This window comes from Ambystoma mexicanum, chromosome 7q (assembly GCF_040938575.1).
Source record: "Ambystoma mexicanum isolate Mex_15411 chromosome 7q, UKY_AmexF1_1, whole genome shotgun sequence".
NCBI lineage: Eukaryota > Metazoa > Chordata > Amphibia > Caudata > Ambystomatidae > Ambystoma > Ambystoma mexicanum.
The window spans coordinates 1122879797-1122899252 of NC_090941.1; the positions used below are offsets into that span (position 1 = coordinate 1122879797).

The 19456-nt window shown below is 45.1% G+C and overlaps 1 protein-coding gene across 1 annotated transcript in view; it reads right to left on the reverse strand.

Annotated features, from left to right (window-relative positions):
• Window positions 1-19456, reverse strand: part of LOC138528207 (pepsin A-like) — a 195076-nt gene that overhangs the window by 149433 nt on the left and 26187 nt on the right. Inside the window, exons 3-4 of the mRNA XM_069639664.1 lie at window positions 10828-10945; window positions 4602-4720 (exon numbers count right to left, since the gene is read on the reverse strand). Coding sequence (XP_069495765.1) covers window positions 4602-4720; window positions 10828-10945 — 237 coding nt within the window. The remainder of the gene's footprint in view (window positions 1-4601; window positions 4721-10827; window positions 10946-19456) is intronic.

The window sequence follows — 19456 nt, forward strand, 5'->3', positions numbered from 1 at the left end:
CTGGGATTTGAATGTTTTCTTATTGAAATTAGGAAGTACATATACATCCTAGGGCAGTGAAAGGGTTAATCTTACCCCACACATTCTCCTAATATGACAGAGGGCCTTCATCCTAAGAGATTGATTGACGATGCCCCCAACTTGTGTGTGAAATATATCATTGAGGGCATGCATAACCTGGTCTTTGCCCAGCCACTGGGCACCACACCGACACATGGCGACACAGCCTGGTCGTCTTCTGACCCGTTATCAGTCACCTACATTTCTTGGATTTCCCCCACTGCTCTAACCATGCAATTGTCAGTTTCTAAAACATGATTTAAAACATAATTATTTACTGGCTCTCTGAAGTGCATTCCTGAGAAAGGGCCATGTAATGGCTCTCAACAAAACAGAGATCATAAATCAAGACACAATTGTTTACAAAGTACAAAGTGGCAGACCTCCCTGTATTTCTTTAACATATAACAATGACCGAGAATCCATTGAGTGACATCATCACACTTGCTGGCCATTCCATCACTCACATACAAAAGAGTTGGTGGTATATACCTCAAGGTCCAGGGTACTTAGTGGCTGCCCTCCCTGTTTGCTTGTTTGTTTGTTTGTTTGTTTATAGTGTGCACCACACACACAAGGTAGCTGGGCGCCTAACAAGGATATGCAGTTTCATAGTTACACACAGCGAAAATATAATAGGCAATACAGAATATATAACATATATACAAAATACACAGTAAGAAAAAACAGAATAAGTAATTTACAGGTAAAGGTCATTAGCATTATTTATAGCAAAAGAGACTTTGTACAGATAGGGGAGGCAACATCATGTGTGAGGTACGAGGACATGCTGAGCAAAGTTCAGATGGAGGGGGGCTAATGAGACTGGTAGGGAGCATTGTTAGTAATGAGCCGGTTCTTCATATGTTTCCTAAAGTTGTGGAAGGATTGATTAGCTCTTAATGTTGAGGGGAGAGCGTTCCAAAGTTGGGCGGCAAGGACCAGGAAGCTGCTGCTGTCTGCTTTTTGAGTTTGTATTTAGGAACTTGTAAACATCCCGAGTGGAAGATCTGGTGAGTCGAGCGCAGTGTTTCATAGAGAATATATCGGGGAGATACTGTGGGAATGAATTATTGAGGCATTTATAGGTTAAAGATGCAGTTTTAAGTTGCATTCGGTCCTTGATGGAAAGCCAGTTATTGTCCCTTCTTATAGTGGAGATGTGTTGTCTCCGAGGAATACTCAAGGCTGTTCTGAGAGCGTTATTCTGCAGGATCTGGAGTTTCTTGGTAATGTGTTTATTAGCCCCTAGCTATTGTGCATTACAATAGTTGATTTTGGATAAGACTAAGGCTCTGGCCAGAGTAACACAGCTTTGTGTGCAGAGGAAGGGTTTCCAGGCCCGAATGAGCTTGCAAGTATATGCAGTTGCAGAGGCTCTTGCATTGACCTGTTTGCACATGTTAAGAGAGGCATCTAGGTAAAAGCCCAATGTTTATACCTCGCTGGTGACTTTAATATTGTTTCCATCAATATTAAAGGATCGGTATTGGTCGCCCAGTTGGGCAATATTGATAGGGGTGGCTAGGAGGATGAGCTTTGTTCTCTCATCATTCAGCCAAAGGCCATGTGTGGCCATCCATGCCTGAATGATAAGGTAGATTTTGTTTATCAGGGCTAAGTCCCTGTCATAGTCACCTGCCAGTGGAATAAGGATCTGGGTGTCATCTGCATAGTTTGTGTAGGTGACACCCAGATGATCTAGGTCATAAAACAGTGGTTTGGTAAATGCATTGTACATGGTGGGTGATACACATGATCCCTGAGGGACTCCACAAGATATGGGGATGGGGTTTGCTGCGGCCGATGCAGAGAAAACTCTCCTAGACCTATTGTTTAAGAAGGACTTGATCCAGGCTGTTGCTTCTGGTGAGAAGGGTGCCGTTGTGGAAAGGTGCTTACACAGAATCTTGTGATCAACCAAATCAAAAGGAGCCGATAGATCCAGTAGGAGCAAGAGGGCTGTGTTTCCTTTATCTTTTAGGTCGTCAATTTTTATCTTAAGGTCAATCAAGGCTGTTTCTGTGCCGTGTTCAGGCATGAAGCCTGATTGACGGAGTAGCTTGTTGGACTCCAAGAAGTTTTGTATCTGATTGAGGCTGCTTTGTCTATAATCTTCAACAAGAATGGGACTGTTGTGATTTGTCTGAAATTTGTAGGTATACTAGGGTCGAGAGATTTTTTTATTTTTTTAAAAGAGGAAGCACCCATGAGTTCTTCAAATTGGTAGGTATGGTGCATGTATGGAAGGAAGTATTAATAAGCAATGTGATAAAGGGAGCGAGTATGCTTGCTGCATCCTTGATGACAGACGCTGGGCATGAGTCCCCTTGGCAATTTGATGGTTTGAGGGAAGCTATCATTTGTAACACCAAGTAGGGCGATACTGGAGTGAATTTAAATCGTTGGATCAAGGTAGGAGTGTTAAGGCTTTGTTTATGAGTATTATCTTGCAGTGGCAAGTTAAGTTTTTGTTCAATGATTTCTTTTGGAGCAGCATAATTTTATTGGATAAGGCATTCTGGATTTTTCTACACCAGATTTGGTCCTTGGAACAATGATCTGTAGGGGGGGTGGGTGATCTGAGCTCATAAATATGGTAAAGAATGCTCTTGTACTAGAACTGCCTTTATCAATCTGTTCATTATATCTATCACGTTTTGTTACGAGAATGTCTTCTTTATAGTTAGCAGTAATTTTTAAGAGGACATCTTTGTTACTGGTGGATGGGTTATTTTTACAAATAGTTTCAAATTCCGTTTTTCTTTCCTTAGGTCTTTAATTTTAGGGGTGAACCATGTGTTCAGGTGAGCAATCAGCTTACTCTTGCACATGTTTAAGGGTGCGATAGAGTCTAGTGCATTGTTGATGGTTTTATTGTACAGCTCCAGTAATTCCTCAGGGTCAGTATGTAGCAGTGGTTCAGATAGGGGTTCAAGAAAAGGCTTAAAGTTGTCTACCGTGATGTTTTTCTTGTTTCTGGTTGGCATGGAAGGAGCAATGATGTTCATTTTCAAGGGGGGTGTAGAGTCTAGCAGATTGAATGTCAATAGGCAGTGGTCCGTCCAGGATAAGGGTTCAATAGATATTATATTGGTTGAGCAATTAAGGTCTGCTACCCAATCAATAATTCTTCCTTTGCCATGTGCGGGTAGGAGAGCTCTCTGTGTGAGGGCTAGCTCAGTCAAGGAATTGGCTAGAATCAATGCAAAGTAGTCAGAAGGGTAATTAAATCCTAGATTAAAGTCACCTACTAGGAGGATTTGTGATGAGGGTTTGGTATTGGTAGAGATCACATTGTTGATTTCTTCTTCAAAGGAGCCTATGGGACCCTGGGGTCTGTACGTCTTCAACATATAATAATGACCAAGAATACATTGCGTGACAACGCCCCACTTGCTGGCCATTCCATCACTCACGCACAGAAGAGTTGGTGGTATAGACCTCAAGGTCCAGGGTACAAGATGACAGCCCTTCCTGTACATCTTCAACATATAACAATGACCCAGAATCCATTGCGTGACATCATCTCACTTGCTGACAATTCCATCACTCACTTACAGACAATTTAGAGTTAAATACCTCAAGGTCCAGAATACAAGGTGACAGCCCTCCCTGTACTTTTTCAAGATATAACAGTGACCGCAAATCCATTGTGTGACATCGTCACACTTGCTGGCCATTCCATCACTCACGTGCAGAAGAGTTGGTGGTATATACCTCGCGGTTCAGGGTCCTCGCCTTGGGAAAGGCCTCACAGTGCATCCCAGATAAGAAGGTGACCTCATCATGTTTTAAGGGGAGGGATTGAAGAGGCAGATATTTGATGAGATGCTGCCTATTTCTCTGGAGCACCGTGCCCACATTACACATTTCACTGTGCTCTTCTGTCTCATCTTACTTCCCTGGCTAATGAAACAACTAATTGTGCCCTCTACACATATCACCCCATTGTCACGTGTTTGAAATGATGGGCCCCCGGTATACAGCCTTTCATCTAATCCGCCTACTTGAAATGACCACACTATGAATGATCAGGTAGTATTTCCATGTGGGTGTAAAGATATGCCCATTCACCAATAAGACCTCCAGGTTGCCTTTATTGCTCTCGGACACAAGCACAAACACATGTCGGCAAGTACCCAGCATGAACGCAACATGTCAATCCAGCACTGTTGCCCACCGCATTGGTCCTCCACACCTAATCTACTCGAGTTCCCCGAGGTACTGCGGCTCACGGAGTGTGGGTCCATAGAGACTGCATATGAAGTAGGCTTCTTGTGATCTTACTCATTGTGGCTAAGCACATTCCTTCAAGGACAGCCCTGGATACCAAATCTTTATCAATCCTACCTGCACCCACTGCCTTTGACCATGAAAAGCAAGAGGCAACAGAGCTATGATATATGTCCTTTTATTTAGTAACCTTGATTACAACAGAACAGTCAGTAATTCAGAGACCTTCAGCAAGAACCCTATAGGCCATAATGTACATGTAGAAGCCGGTCATTGGGGTGAAGGCACACTTTAAATCCACTTACCTGAACAGTGTCAGATCCCATGACGCCGGTTATATTTCTGGTGCTGCGGCCAATGGAAAACTTTTCACTGTTGGATTTGAATGTGGATGAAGTTGCACCACTGTACCTGTGGTGGTGTACTGCAGGAAATGATGCAATTGATTATTGTGGACATCATCGTACACAGTATGAACACATTCAATAATTCTTAAAAAGATTGTAATGTGATAGTGTGTGCAGTGCAAGATGGCTGAGTCTCCTAAACCTCCTGACCTCCCTTACATCATATTTGTCATAATGTTCACTATACCTTTGAACCAATTGGAGAAAAGGACAGATTATGAAGATGAAGGTTCGGGGAATCCCGGGAGTGGAGCAGCTCATGATAAGGCACCCGCCGGAGCCCTGTCGCCTGTGAAGCCAAAGGAAGATGGTGTGACAGAGAGGGATGGTGGCGAGGACTGTGCAATAAAGAAAGGCCAGTGGCAGACAAATCCTGCCTCCTAAATCCACATAATCCAGAGGAGCAGGTGCGTGGACCAGTAGGGGGATACATCTGAGTTGGCTTGGAGAACCTTAGGAAAGTGGGAGCCTGAGGAAAGCTAGTAAGCGTTGAGGCTGTCTCATGGTGATGTTAACTTACAACATAAGGACAATCTCCTACTCTGACTGAGATTAGGGAAACATCAAAGTGTTATAACACAAAAGGGTTATCTCGTCAGGTAAGCCATTTAATGTGAAATTCAATCGTTGCAATGGTGTGAGAATTTCAAGCGTGCTCTATATTCCACACCTTATCTCTCAAAAAGACTGTGAACTCTAATTGTCATTAACATATTGGGCAAAATTCAGACCTTTTTCATTCTTCTCCATATGTCAACAATGTATTGTTCATTTAATCAGGCACACATTTTTTCATAAAAATTACAAAACACACATCAAATATACAAAATCAAAGAAGAACCAATCACTTGGTATAAACAAATACAGGTACAGTGTTAGTTGAAGAGATTGCATTCAGACACTTCTTAACCTGCGAAAATACCTGCCCTAATTAAAATGTATGGGCTATGGGGTCTATGTAGAATTCAGATTCTAAATGTTCAAATAGGAGAAGCCTGTAGTCTGTGTGTCTAGCGTGTGCACACAGGGTACGTTTCGGCGATACTGAGTAAATTGTTCCGCCTTCTTCAGGACCAAAGTCAAGTTATTTGGATGACCCCTGAGGAGCAAAATTAAAAACAAAGAAGAGAGGGAAATAAAAATGTAATTAGATAGGGGTTCAAGGTGATGTTAAAGCACAGCAGAGTGTTGCTATTTTGTTACGTCTATGCGCAATGGGGCTCACCTGGGGCTACAGTCTTAGACCTGATTGCAAAGGGCAGCCATGAGTTTTAAAATGTGTAGGTGGGAGGTGGAAATTACCAGTGACTAAGTCATCCTCAATAACAGAGGATTAACCAATTCTCGAGTGAAGGTCACTCTAATAGACATTGCAGCATATACACGTGTTCCTACTTTTAGAAATGTTATGGCCACTCACAAGCATAATAAGCTGGAGCACAGCCCCGCAAAAAAGAAATGTGATAACATCTCTCCCCATTGAAATCCAATGAAAAACATTAGTGTGTGAAAGAATGTAAATAGTGTTACTTGCTGTATTAACAACTCGGTGTTGGAGAACAGAGTTATATATATATTTGGAAATAATTCACACAAAAACCTATGACTTAATAAGAGCTTTTTAATCAAAAGAAGCCTAATGATTAAACAAGAGTCTAATGGGATGATTACACTTTTGGCCTGGTTTTATTATGTTCCTTTTAACCAACAAAAGTTCATTATCAGCCACAACAGTGTTTAATCTAGAGGCAGTTGCTCTTGGTGTAAATGTTATACCTATTGCCAATCTATCCAGACTCCAGGCTAGCCTGATACGCCATCCCTAGCAGCACCACATCTATAACTAATATTAATCCTTGCGCAGTAGCAACTGAGCGCAGCCTGACATTTGTGGTTAGTTTGCGTTGGTTTATGGTTGAAGAGGCTCCTAACTGCTAAGCAGAGGATACTAAGGTTCTGGAGGACGTCTTGTTGCTGGGATATTCTCCATGCGGTAACATAGAACTCTCATTTCTGCAGATTTCATCTCTTGCATGTAGTGTTGGTCTTCTCAGTAACAAAGGGAATGGCTCAGAGATGTCTTGTTGGTCTTTAGAGTGTAATATGTTTATTTGCGTTTACCCCTCGGCTGCCACACTAAGTCCCTCTAAGACAGGGACTCTGCTCTGTCGGCAGCTACCTGAAAGTCCCTAAATACATATATAGATATATATATATCTGTTATATATTAGCTCACTATATATAAGTGCTGCGGTTTTTCTTTCCCAGTTTCTCAGGCTCCTCCGAACCGGAGCAACCTGAGAAACCTGGAAAGAAAAACCGCAGCGTTTTCCAACACAATATAAAGCTGCGGTTTTATTTCTAAGTTTTCCGGGCTCCTCCAGCCTGGAAAACTTAGAAAAAAAAACACAGCTAGTGCTTATTTTTTTAAAAAAATAAATAGCACTTACTGAGATTCAGCTGCAGCTTTCCTGCTCTGATCTCCGGTCCGCGTTCTCCGAGTCCCGGCACTAATGAAGGGAAAGCCACCCAGCGGTAGCCTTTGTTTACTACAGCTGGCTGGCTTTTCCTTCATTAGTGCCGCAAAAGCAAAAGCCAGCACAGGAGGGCCTCCATTTCACAAAATGGCTGCGCCCATGTGCTTGCTTTTGCAAATTTTGAATAGCTCAAAATTTTACATAGCAAGTTTTAAAAAAGAGAATGCTACTATTTTTTTTATGTTGCCTATCTATTTTTTAAATAAAATGTTTTACTAGACCATGCCTTTAAAGACAACCCGACTGTGGATGATAGGATATGGCATTTACACAAGTGTTTCAAGGTTTGGCTTAAACTTTCTACTGGCCAAATAGTGTCTACCCCCTTACTCGATACAATAACCAACGACTCGCTCCGGTGCTGTATACGAATGTAACGTTTTGCACGTTTGCAGTATTGCTCTTAAGTCTGCAGCAGTTTCTCCCATGTTGCTTCATATGTAAGGTGCCTGTCTTTTCATTGTCTCTGGTCTACCTCCCAGTTTGATCACATGCTCACAAAACGTGCTCACCACTGTCATCTTTAAATGTGCTAATGTAAGTCAATTTACATCCCGGTTCTTCAATTAAATGCAAATACAAATAGCTCAACAATGGCGCACTATCTTCAAATTAAGAGTACAGAAACAATTATTCTCAGTTTCTCATTGTATCAGCTCTGCCCTAATCATTAAAGCCTAAGACGATGTGAGGCAGCTGGATAACAGCCAATGAGGTCTCTTGATGGTGGTACATTTGAAAGTGCCAACCAAACATGATGTCATCTCAATTCTTTTCCGTAAGGGAACAAGTCAACAGTTCTGTTCTTGTTTACACAACCGACAAAACAACATAAAGTGCATTAGGGTCTTAATGTCTTGTGACCCACAGGAACAAACCATTGCAGCAGAGTGGGACACGGACCATCTTCACCAAACAGCATTTATTGGTATTAAATTCAACCTAACTTGTGTGAGAATCGGTCCATAACTCTTATCGAGGACGGACCTGCGATAACTTGCCATGCCTTCTGGTGGCGCTATTGACTCACTGATAGTCCACTCCCATAAGCTTAATTTATTCACCTGGGATCACTCCTTCCTCAATTGAACCAGGTGCCGAGACGGAAGCTTTCAAGTTGGATCGTGACATATTTCAGCCAAGGTACTTTCTGGACATTCCAGGTGGAAAAGGCATCTCCGTTGATTTCATGAGTCAGTTTCACCGCCTCAGTCATCCATGATGAACCCCAGAGCGATCCTGGGAGCCGCAGGAGATCACTCACCTAGCATATTCCCAACTCTGTGTGCACTACACATGTGTGCTAGTGTTGGGAGATCCTGGTAGGTGGCAGAGGAAGGGATTGTGTACTGTCTGGAGTTCTTCTCCATAACCCATTACCTCTGCACCATAACTTCCAGTGGGTCGTGCTTAGGAGAAATCTCACGCTCATGTTGACTTGGACGTCTTGCCAGCACCTTGGCGAACCTGTCAATATCACTGATCACCTGCCACAGTTTTAGAATCTGTGTTCTTACTTGGGCAGCATCCAATGACAGGTTCTTATGTCACCAGATCACAAGATATCAGCATAATTGCACATCTATAACCTTTGGTCCTTGCAGAAAATAGTTTTGCAAGCAGTCTTTATTTTTGGCTACAGTCTTCACAATCGTTTTTTTATTTACCCTGTTCACACATACACAAGAGCATCCAGTGTCAAAGTCAGCAGTGCAACATCACGTGCACAACTTAACAAAGCCACACTGCTGGAACTTCTCTCTGGAGTTTCCAGTGTCATTTTGCCCATGGTTGTGTTCAAGAAATTGGTGTTTCGATTAAGGAAGACAGGTGCTAAGACACAACGCTTGTCATACTCCACTGCATATAAATGCATAAGGCGATTTGTCATTAACTAGTGTGAAAACATACAACACAGTTATAAAAAAAGACATGTTATTATATGATATACTAATTCATCCAGTAGAAAAAACCACAATTGCCTAAAACATCATGAAACACATATGCATATACAATTTTTAGAAGTTTCCACACTTCTAACTAATACCAACACAAGGACAACCTACAATCAAAAATAGGATTATGATTTCATTACCTATATCTCTGTCTAAACATATATCAACATCAGAGATAAACCTGATATTCAGATTTCAGTATTTTCAAACGTGATGCAGTGCACGCCTAAACCCAACATGTTTCTGTCAAAACGCTCTGTTTCACATTCTTCAGGGGTATTGAAACTCGATAGTATCTCCTCAATTGAATAAGATCCATATACTAGAATTGTTCAAGTGGACCACAACAGTTCATCTACCATAACACATCTTCACAGGCTCTCACAATCTGCAATGTTTTTTTTAAAAAAAACACTGTGGTTATTCCATTGTCAGGATGGTCCTGGATTTTATAAATACGCTGACACCATGAATGTGTCGCCTCCAAATGCCACGGTCATCTTGATTCTGCACAGTTAACCATCTCTCGCTAGCCATTCGCTCAGTCAACTAGCTCGCCAACGACTGGTGGAACAAACATCCAATCATCTAGCGTGCCAGGTTCCAATGAATCATAACAAACTTCATTCCATATGGTCTATAAAATAGGGGATAACAATAGTGATAGCTGGTTGCACTGGATAGCTCACCCTTTATTCTGACATTTAGCAATGCATTGCATCAGCTGATCATTCTCCTATGAATGGTCTCCTGGTTGATTGTAGCCTTTCCCCGGTTTGTCCCCGCAATAAAAGTAATCGACATGTCGAACTTCAAACACTGATTTGAAGAAAGTAGCCCAATATCACTCACAAGGTTCAAGATCGCCCCTAATACTGTTTATTCTGCCGCTCCACTCCCTACACCCAGTGCTTCTGACCCCTTCCTTTCATTCCTGCATCTTTCCCCGCTGAGTACTGCTGAGTACTGATAACTGTGACTAAAAGATCCACAGACATGACCCTGTTTGCTACTGTTGCCCATAAGGGTGGGTGATCCACAAGATCAAAAGCGGATGTTAGGTCCATAAAGGCCACGTAGACTGACATTTCCTTTCATGGACATAGTTTGGCCATGGCTTATTGTTGCCCCACCTTCTCTGGGGAGTGCACACACACACTCAACCATCGTACATGACAGCTGCCAGGCGGGGAGAGATGAGGGTGGTTCATGGAGAGCCTTTAGCCAAGCCCTTGACATCCATCTGAGCTGACCACACCCCAACATTCAACATTCAAGAAAGTATACAGAGCTCTTCACCCTTCCAAGCCTTAGAGAGTCAAGCACAGCAATCAATGATCTACGAAGAAAAGTCCTGACCCCACGTGCCTTTGCCCATGCTTCCTGCACTCACACCACCATAACCTTTCAGCCGTGTGCTCATCTTCCTGTCAGCTACATCCCACATTCCATTGAGTTTCCATCTGTAAATAGGCACCATGTCGTGCATCACCTTTCCCTGTGCTGCCACCACCTCCCTTCAATGCTTCCCATTGGATGCAAGGAAAGCACTCTCCGGGCATCTCACCATTTGCACCAGGGACTGTCTCTGCCTCTCAGGAATTGTGGCTCAGACACACAAAAGATACTTACAGCAGACAGTGCTGTTGCAGCCCACATAGGGGACCCAGAGATTGGATGATCCGGTGTCAAACATCACAAGGAATTTTTGGGGTGGAGTTCCAATGTAAATCTTGCCAGCATAATAACTCTATTGGATACACAAAAGTAAAATATGAATTTCAGAACACAACAATAAGCTCATTTCATGGCCACTTCATTTCTGTGCACATTGAATATGGCTGATACATCTGGTTTAATGCTAACAATAATTATCCCGTGCTAGGTTTCCACTTTATAAAGCACACACATAGTTATATACATATTCAGTGAAAACATTTTGTTAAGGGTGTAAAGACTGGAGGGGGTTGTCTGTACTCCAGCCCTCTGTTTGGCAGAGTATTAGCACAGAGCACCGCAGCCAAGATGCTCTATAAGGTAGCTATGGACGAGCAATCAAGCTTAAGCTCTCAGGAGGTGATTGTTGGCCCCCACTTTGACCCCGGCACGCACATGCAATGACAACTCTGGAGCCAACTTTGGTACCAACCTTACTTTATTCCTCTCATTCCATGACTGCCTTCCCTTTCCCTTTGCCCCTCCCTTAACTCCCTCCTCCTGCTCCCTCCCAGCATTACGTGCCCTCTTCCTCTTAAAGGGGGCCCATTCTTTATTCACTCACAACACCTCCCCCTCGCTTAATATGAGACTTCCCGGGCTACATCCGTTTGATCAGCCGTTAGAGTCTCTTTGTTATTCAGTGGGGCCTGTTCTGCGTCTCACGGGTCTCGCCCGCATTTTCTCGTGCTTAGTATGTCTCTCCGCTCTCTGCTCCTTCCCTCTCGATCATTCTTTATTTCATCGGCTCAGGTTCCTCTAGGTATAATTAGTGGAGGAGGGGGGCTTTTGTCGTCCTTTCACTATGGTCCTTTATCGTTGTTAGCACTTGTTCTTTGTCCCCTGTGTCTAGGAGGGGATCTGCACGGAATTTCCTTTCTTTGGCTTTCCATCTCTCTCCCACATCTTGCTCAAGCGTGCGGTCCTTCATCTGGGTGACTTCGAATGATCCATAGTGGATGTTGGTGAGGGCGCGCTGTAGTGCCTCCCGATGGCTGAGGCGGCTGTTCCCTATAGCGGGGCTTTGTATCATGTGGATGGTGGGGGGTACTCTTCCGTCTCTCTGTGTTGGGTCGCAGTGTGACTACCCTTTTGGCTGTACCGGCTGTGCCGTTCCCCACTGGACTATGTCGGGTGGTGTTTGTCCAGGGGGTATGCTTCCTCTCCTGTGTGGTAACGTTGCCTGTTGCTGACGTTTACTGTGGTTTCTACGTTCTCCCCCGAGTACGACATCTTGTGGGGGCCTGGGTGTGTGCATGACTTACAGCATCTCATGGGACGGTCGGGGTTTGTGTGCTGTATACTTGCCCCGGTCCATACGTCCTTGGACGACTTACTTCTGGGTAGAGTTGGTGTTAATGCCCACCCGGTCTGGGTGGGTAGGTGCCCATGACCTCGACAGTCTTCCTGACATCTGGCCGTGCTATCAGTCATATCTGGTCTCTTGTTTGGGGCGGTGGTGCCTGGGTCCTCCAGTACATTGGCCACTCGTTGGGCCCACTTAATTGATCGGGTCGTCTGGGCAGGCTTGGTGGTGGTGCTGGCTGGCGTGCAAAGTTTGTAGGCAGCCCCACTCTGCACATCGCCTTAAAGTGGTCGTCTTGGCCACATCGCCGACATCTCTGTCCTATGGCTGGGAATGACTGCATTGTGCGTTGCTCGGGGTTGAGTGCTGGTGGTGTCTGAGTCTTCTTCTCCTCCTCCAGGGTCCTGTGGGCCTGGAGTATTCCATCCATCCTACCGTGAGGGCCGTAATGGAGTTGCATTTGGTTTTGTTTTCGATGGCGGCTTTCTGTGCTTGCACTTGCTCATACGTTCTTGCCAGATAGAGTTTTTTGTTAGGGCGGAGGCTTTTTGAGAAAGTGTTTCCTGTGCGTTGACGAGATGTACCCTTCTATGGTCCCCAGCTGTATTGCCTCCTCAATATTGAAGTTGGCGAAGTCGCAGCACTTTATTTTCTTCTGGAGAAGGGTGACGAATTCCCTGACGGATTCATGTGGAAGTTGCACGCGTTGATTGAATGCGTAGCGTTCATAGTCCTTGTTGGTATTTATTATCAGTTTGTGGTTGAGCGCAGCGATAAGACATTGGTACGTGTCTCTATCCTGCGTGGGGATCGTTTTCATGATCCCTTTGATCTCTTTTCCTGCTAGGTTGGTGAATATGGCCATTTTGTTTGGTGGGTCAAGGTCTCCTAGTGCCCGTGTGAAGTCCTCGAATTCTTCGACCCATTCCTCCCATCTTTGGCTTTGGTCGTGGTGCGGGTGTAGGGTGAACGGGTTGGGTTTCTGTATGATAAGGTCGTAGGAGGCCGATGTAGCAGTAACAGGGGTCTGGGCGCCGGCATCTGTCGCGCTTTGCACATATTCCGTCATGTTGATGGTTGAGTGGGCTAGGGTGCGTTTCCGTGGTGTGGCCATGTGACTTGCAGGTGTGATGGCCTGGCATTGGTTTCTTTTGCCAGCGTGCTCTCCCCTGTTTTCCTGAGCAGCTTGCAGCGTGGGTGCTGCTTCAGGGTTCCCAGTCCGGGGTGGGTGAGGTTGCAGGTCTCACCTCGAGCCGCGATGTGGGCCTTGTTTGCCCATCCTAGGACCTTGTGCAACAGTTTGGTGCCTGCCTTCTGCGTTGCTTTATTCCTGTGCTTCTAGCACCGGTGTGAGGGTCTGGTTTTCAGTAGCGTGGCGTCTCGCACGCAGGCGCGGGTAGACAGGTAGACAGGTCTTTAAAATGTGGAGTAATGAGAAAACATCTAATACCTTCATAATTGTAATCAATGTGTTTATCTGTTTCCAATCATATCCATAATTTGTGGCCATAAATTGCGTACTTTCCTGGTTATTAATATAGAGCGGCCTGCTATAATATTCCCAGGGATTGTGCGTGTGCTATAATATTCCCAGGGATTGTGTGTGTGGTATAATATTCCCAGGGATTGTGTGTGTGCTATAATATTCCCAGGGATTGTGCGTGTGCTATAATATTCCCAGGGATTGTGCATGTGCTATAATATTCCCAGGGATTGTGTGTGTGCTATAATATTCCCAGGGTGCTTGCGTGTGCTAAAATATTCCGGTTTCTGTTCTATGTGACATAAGATGGGAGGTTTGCAGGCAGGCGTTGGATACTACACTTTTGTTGTTCCTCGTGTGGCTACTTTGATGGGCATGCGCAGTGGGCCATTGGTGCCTTGCTGTTCATGGGTGCTGGTGCGTGTATTCTTGTAGTGTGCTGTTCATCTGTGGTTATCAGCAGTGTCTGTGTTGATGGGCAATCCGTATTTGGGCCTTGCCCTGTTGTCGCTGTGCTGGTGGTCGGTGTATTCCTCCATGGCGAGCCTTCTGTGGTCTAGGCAGAGGCTCCTGCAGTGGGCCTTATTGCTCCAGTGAGCTGGTCTGGGGTTTGTTGTAGGCCGGTGCTGTCTGGTTGCATGGCTTTATTGCCCCATGTTTCTGGGTGTACCTCAGGCTCGTGTCCCTAGTGATTTCTTTTTTTTCTGCAGTTCACTGTGGATCCTCTAGGATCCTCTAGGGGCAGTCTTTGCTCTCCCCCCTGGGTTGTGGGCAGTGCATACACCTTGGCACCCATGGGTGGGTGGAGGGGTCCCGATGTCTCTGCTGGCTCCCTGCTTCCGCCGTGCCTCTGATGCTGTTCGCTGTAGCTGGGCTCTCTTCAACTAGGCTTTCAGTCCCCTCCTCTGCTCACCGGGTCCCTCCTTCTCTGTGACACAGGTTGAGGGCACTTCGGCTGTGAGTTTCTCAGTCTCTTCTTCTGTTGGGCTCACCAATGCTCCCCCTTCCATGCCTCTGCAAACTCCACTGCAGGGCACCTTCTGCCCTTCACTCAGCTTGTTTCTCTGCTGCTCGGTTTACCAGCCAGCCTCCGGCAGGGATACGTTCCCTCTCACTATTGGGCTGGGTCTCTACTGGGTTTGCTCGTCCCGTCACCTTGCTGCTGGGCACATTGCCTCCTGGTCACCTTCCTGAGGTGTTCGCGCTCCAGCGCGGGCTGCTGGGCTGGGTGTCTTCTGTACACCGTCCGGTGCGGAGCGCCACGTCCACGGCATCTGTCTCCAGTGTGCTGCTGGCTTCTGCTTCCGGACCTCCATCTGCCTGCTGGGCACACACAGCCCTCCGTTGTTCACTGCTGGGATCCTCGGTCCCTTCTCTGGGATCATTGGCCGTAGGTCGTGACCGCTCCAATGTAAGGCTCATGCATCCCTCATTTCACATAGCCTCATCGCCAGTTGTTGGCCCCCCTTTGGACCCCGGCACGCACATGCTTTGACGACTCTGGTGCCAACTTTGTTCCCAACCTTCCTTTATTCTTCTCATTCCATGACTGCCGTGCCTTTCCCTGTGCCCCTCCCTTTCCTCCCTCCTCCCGCTCCCTCCCACAATTGCGTGCCATCTTCCTCTTAAAGGCGGCCCGTTCTTTATTTACTCACAACAGTGATGCAGGCAGGTTCTTAAGTACAGTGCAGTCCCCAAACTCCCACAAAGCAATGTCCACACACTATGTTAGTGAGAACACAGTTCTTCATATAAATAAGGTTCAAGTTATATACACATAGAATAACACACTTTGTGCACAGGCAATACTATAATGATAAATATGTTCAATATTTATATGGTACCACAGTTGACTCTTGATTCCATTAAAATGCACCAACTGCTGACAGTCTCAAAGGCATACAAATCAAATAGTAAAGTGAATCAACAATAGACATGAGATAGAAGACAAGTTGGGTTAAACAGCTGGCCGAATACTGGGTCCCTACCCCTAGACACAGTTCTGTGTGAGGATCCCCCCACCTGGGCAACCTGCAAATGGAATGTATCAACAAGCCCAGTCTATATATTGTTTAATATAGTCTTGGTTTCTTCTAAAAGGGTTCTACTACCCAAATGTACCTGTTTTAGCAGAGTTCGACGTTGGATCATCGAAGGATCCTTCTTGAGTGAACTTCCTTTAAGGCAGGAGCCATGGATCATCGAGATCCCTCGAAGAAAAGGGTGAACAATGTGGTCGAGGTGGCTGCTTCGGTCCTTGCAGTGTTCATCGACGATCGATTGTGGACATTCTGCGAAAATGAGGCATGCAGTGCGCCTCGACGACAATAGTTTGTTGCCGCAAAGAGTCAATGAAGAAAGTAGGCCCAGCAAGGGCGTTGGTTCGTCAGCGTTTGGCGTCAGGGATCGGGATTCGACCAGGGCTGGCTTTAGGATCTTCATCAGAGTCTTTGTGCACTTTGGGTGATGGGAAACCCACCGGCTGATTCTCCTCGGTTCATCAGCACCTTGACTTCCTCCCACGGGGCAAAGCTGTCAACAGTGATGAGCAAGGGAGTCCTCGATTTCAAAGTGTCTTAGGCATTGGAGTGTTGCGGCTCCGGTCGACGAGGTTACAGTGGTCTTCCGAACCTCGTCGATGGGAATGGTCATCGACGGCCTCAACGTCCTGGCGGTACACTTCAGATTACTCAGCGGTCCCTGTCTCTGGTCAGCAGCCTTTCAAAGACTAACTTCCAGGGAGACTTGGGGAACGTTAGCTGGTGCACGATGTTCCCTCATAGCTCGGGAAGAGGTCTCCTAGCCAGCTCTTCTTTTGGATCAGTCCTCAAAGCCACAACAGCTTTCAGATTGCATTGAAGGAAAGCAGCAGAAATTATTTTTCTTCCGACTTGGCTTTGTGAGTAAGCATCAAGTTTCGACTTCAGCTTCTGAACAATTTTGGTAAATGAGAGGTCCCCAGATATACTGTTTTGTCGGTCATTCACACTGCTCAGCCAAGCTCAGGCAGACAATCATTCAGAAGGGCATTCAGCAGGTAGGCAGCCAATCAGGATCAGTGTGCATTCAGGCCATTCTTCTCCATCCAGAAGCTCACAACAAGGAATGTGGATTGGGACAAGCACCCAGCCATTCAGCACTCCACACTGCATTCATACCAGTTTCTGGCAGGTTGTCTCAGTCATTGTGTCACACACCAAAAACCAGACACCCATAACATGAAGTTTATATTGGTCCCACACTCCATTCACCCAGGTCCCACTTAAAGGGTGTACCCACAATATACAGTCACTGGGAAGGATCCAGCAGCCTGGCCTAGACTTCCTCACAATACCATATATGGAACTGCCACCCAACAGCCAGTCAGGGGAAGGTACAGAGTCAGGGCATCCCAGGTACAAGGTAATAGGCAATGGAAAGCAAGAGGCCACCAGGGCCATCTTGTCTCCCACCAGGAATCAACTGATTCCAATGGCAGGACCTGGGTATCCCAAAAAGGGGGATGCTCAGAGCACCAGTCAAATTCAGCATGGAGCTGCCACCAGCCCATAACCTGCTCTGTGGGCCACACACAGGTTAATGTTAATGATAAAGGATATTTGTACTGCACACTATAAACACCGGAGTGGTCCCCTGGTGCCAAAAACATACACTAGGGGTACTGAGTTGTACCCCCATCCATGGGTGCCGTAAGTGTATCCCAATGGTCTGTTCACCACAACCAAAAAGAGGAAGAGCTGCACTGCCAGGAGTCCCACCTGGACTCCTGTTTAGAAAATAACACAGAATACACATGATAAAAGGAGTACAGGACAAGGACATGGAGGCCCTGTCCCTCCAATGCATTTCTATAAAAACATATTGTTAAAAGGATGTTATGGTTACAAGTAAAACTGAAAAAACAGAAATCTGCCAGTTATGGTATGCTAACCAACCATAACTCATACCACCACCTTGCACTGCTAAGACTAACACCAGGACTTGAAAGATGAGACTACAAATATCATTGATGACATCACAAATTGCATCACATATATGGGCCACTTGTTTTTGTTTACTAACATGATTAGGATCGTGTTTTTGATTTTACTGACAATAAGTATTTCCAAAATGTAAAAGGTGTTATATATGTACACATGAATCTTTTTATATGTTATTAAAGTATTTTCCTTAGAGTTTAATCTGAGCTCATAGTCCACATAGATGGGGTAATATGCACACCTCAAACTCACAATTAATGATTAACTCTAATGCTATTGTCATTTTTTGGTGCTATTGTTTCTTTCTTCCTTTCCTTAGTTTCCCTCTATATGCCTCTAATTTGTATATATTCTGGGTTTTTATATGTATGTGTCTATGAACAGAAGTGTGTGTTAAGTGTGTGTACGGTAAGTTTTCAATTGTTACCTATTTATTCATGTTTAACATTACTCATTACTCAAAACTCTCCTAACGTAGCATTTATCATTTTACTATCGGAAACTACCATATTAAAAATATTGTACTTATATGGTGCATTGCTGGAACCATTGCCCATATGTATGTATAATTAGGTTCCTCTTTTAACAACAACACTCAAATATAATGTTTTGTTTACATGAGTACATTCTTTAATACATTAAGTACTTTATGATATGTCTCTCAATCACCCCTAACATCTTGTTGCCAACATTATAAACACCACCCCTTGTAGGGACTGTTCATTAACATTAATTTAATATGCGATGTCATCAGTGATGTCATCAATGCCGTTTGTGATGTCCTCTTTCATTTCCTGGGTGTTAGTCTTAGGAGTGCACGGTGGTGGCATGGTGGTGGCACAAGTTCTGGTTGCTTAGCTTACCATAACTGGTGAATTTCTGGAGGTTTTTGGTTTTACTTGTAACCATAGCGTCCGAGAACATGAGTAAGAATGCTTTGGCGTGCTCTCTTTCCACCTACAAACATGACATTATTAAGCGCTTACATGGCATCAGGGTGGGGACATGTAAATGAGAGACCTTAGTAAACATAAAGAAATTAAATAGAGTGGAGGGGAAAAAGAAATCACAAACTTACTATGCCTTGTGAGTATTCAGAACATGCAAGTGCAGAAGGTGTGGGGCAGTGGGAGTAGGTGCTGGGGTGCCGACGTTCCCGGGAGAGCAACAGATGAAGTGCATGGTGAGATAAATGCCAGCCTCCAGGAGATGGAGGGTGTGCCGAGGCAAGTGCTGAGGATAGACAAAAGCTGGGGGCTATTGAGTGTGGGAGGTCAGGGCCCGGAGGATGCACAAGGGCCCTGGTACCCAATCAAAGCAACTGTGAGATTAGCAGAGGAGAGAAGGGGGGAAGCAGGAGGTAAAGCGGAAAGTCTTGAGAAGCTTACAGAATTTAGGGAAGTCCTGCTCAAGACGCAGAGGGAGGGGTAGACTAATCCATAGAATGTAGCCAACTGAGGAAAGACATCGAACTCCTGCCCTCTGTTCTCTGTTTAGCAAAACGCTTTACACGCAGAGAGTTGGTGGCAGAGGAGCACAGGGGTCTAGAAGGGGAACATTGCTCTGTGCCTAAACATGCTATGGCATGCTGTCTCCTCCGATTATAAAATGAACATGTGACAAAAGAATGCTTTGTTATGCTCTGTACTCAGTGCATGAAATGAATGTGTGACAAAGAATGCTTTGTCATGTTCTCTCTACCACACCTACAAAAATGATGTGCACTGAAGAATGCTTTGGCATGCTGTCTCCTTCTGAATTTAAAATTAAAGTGTG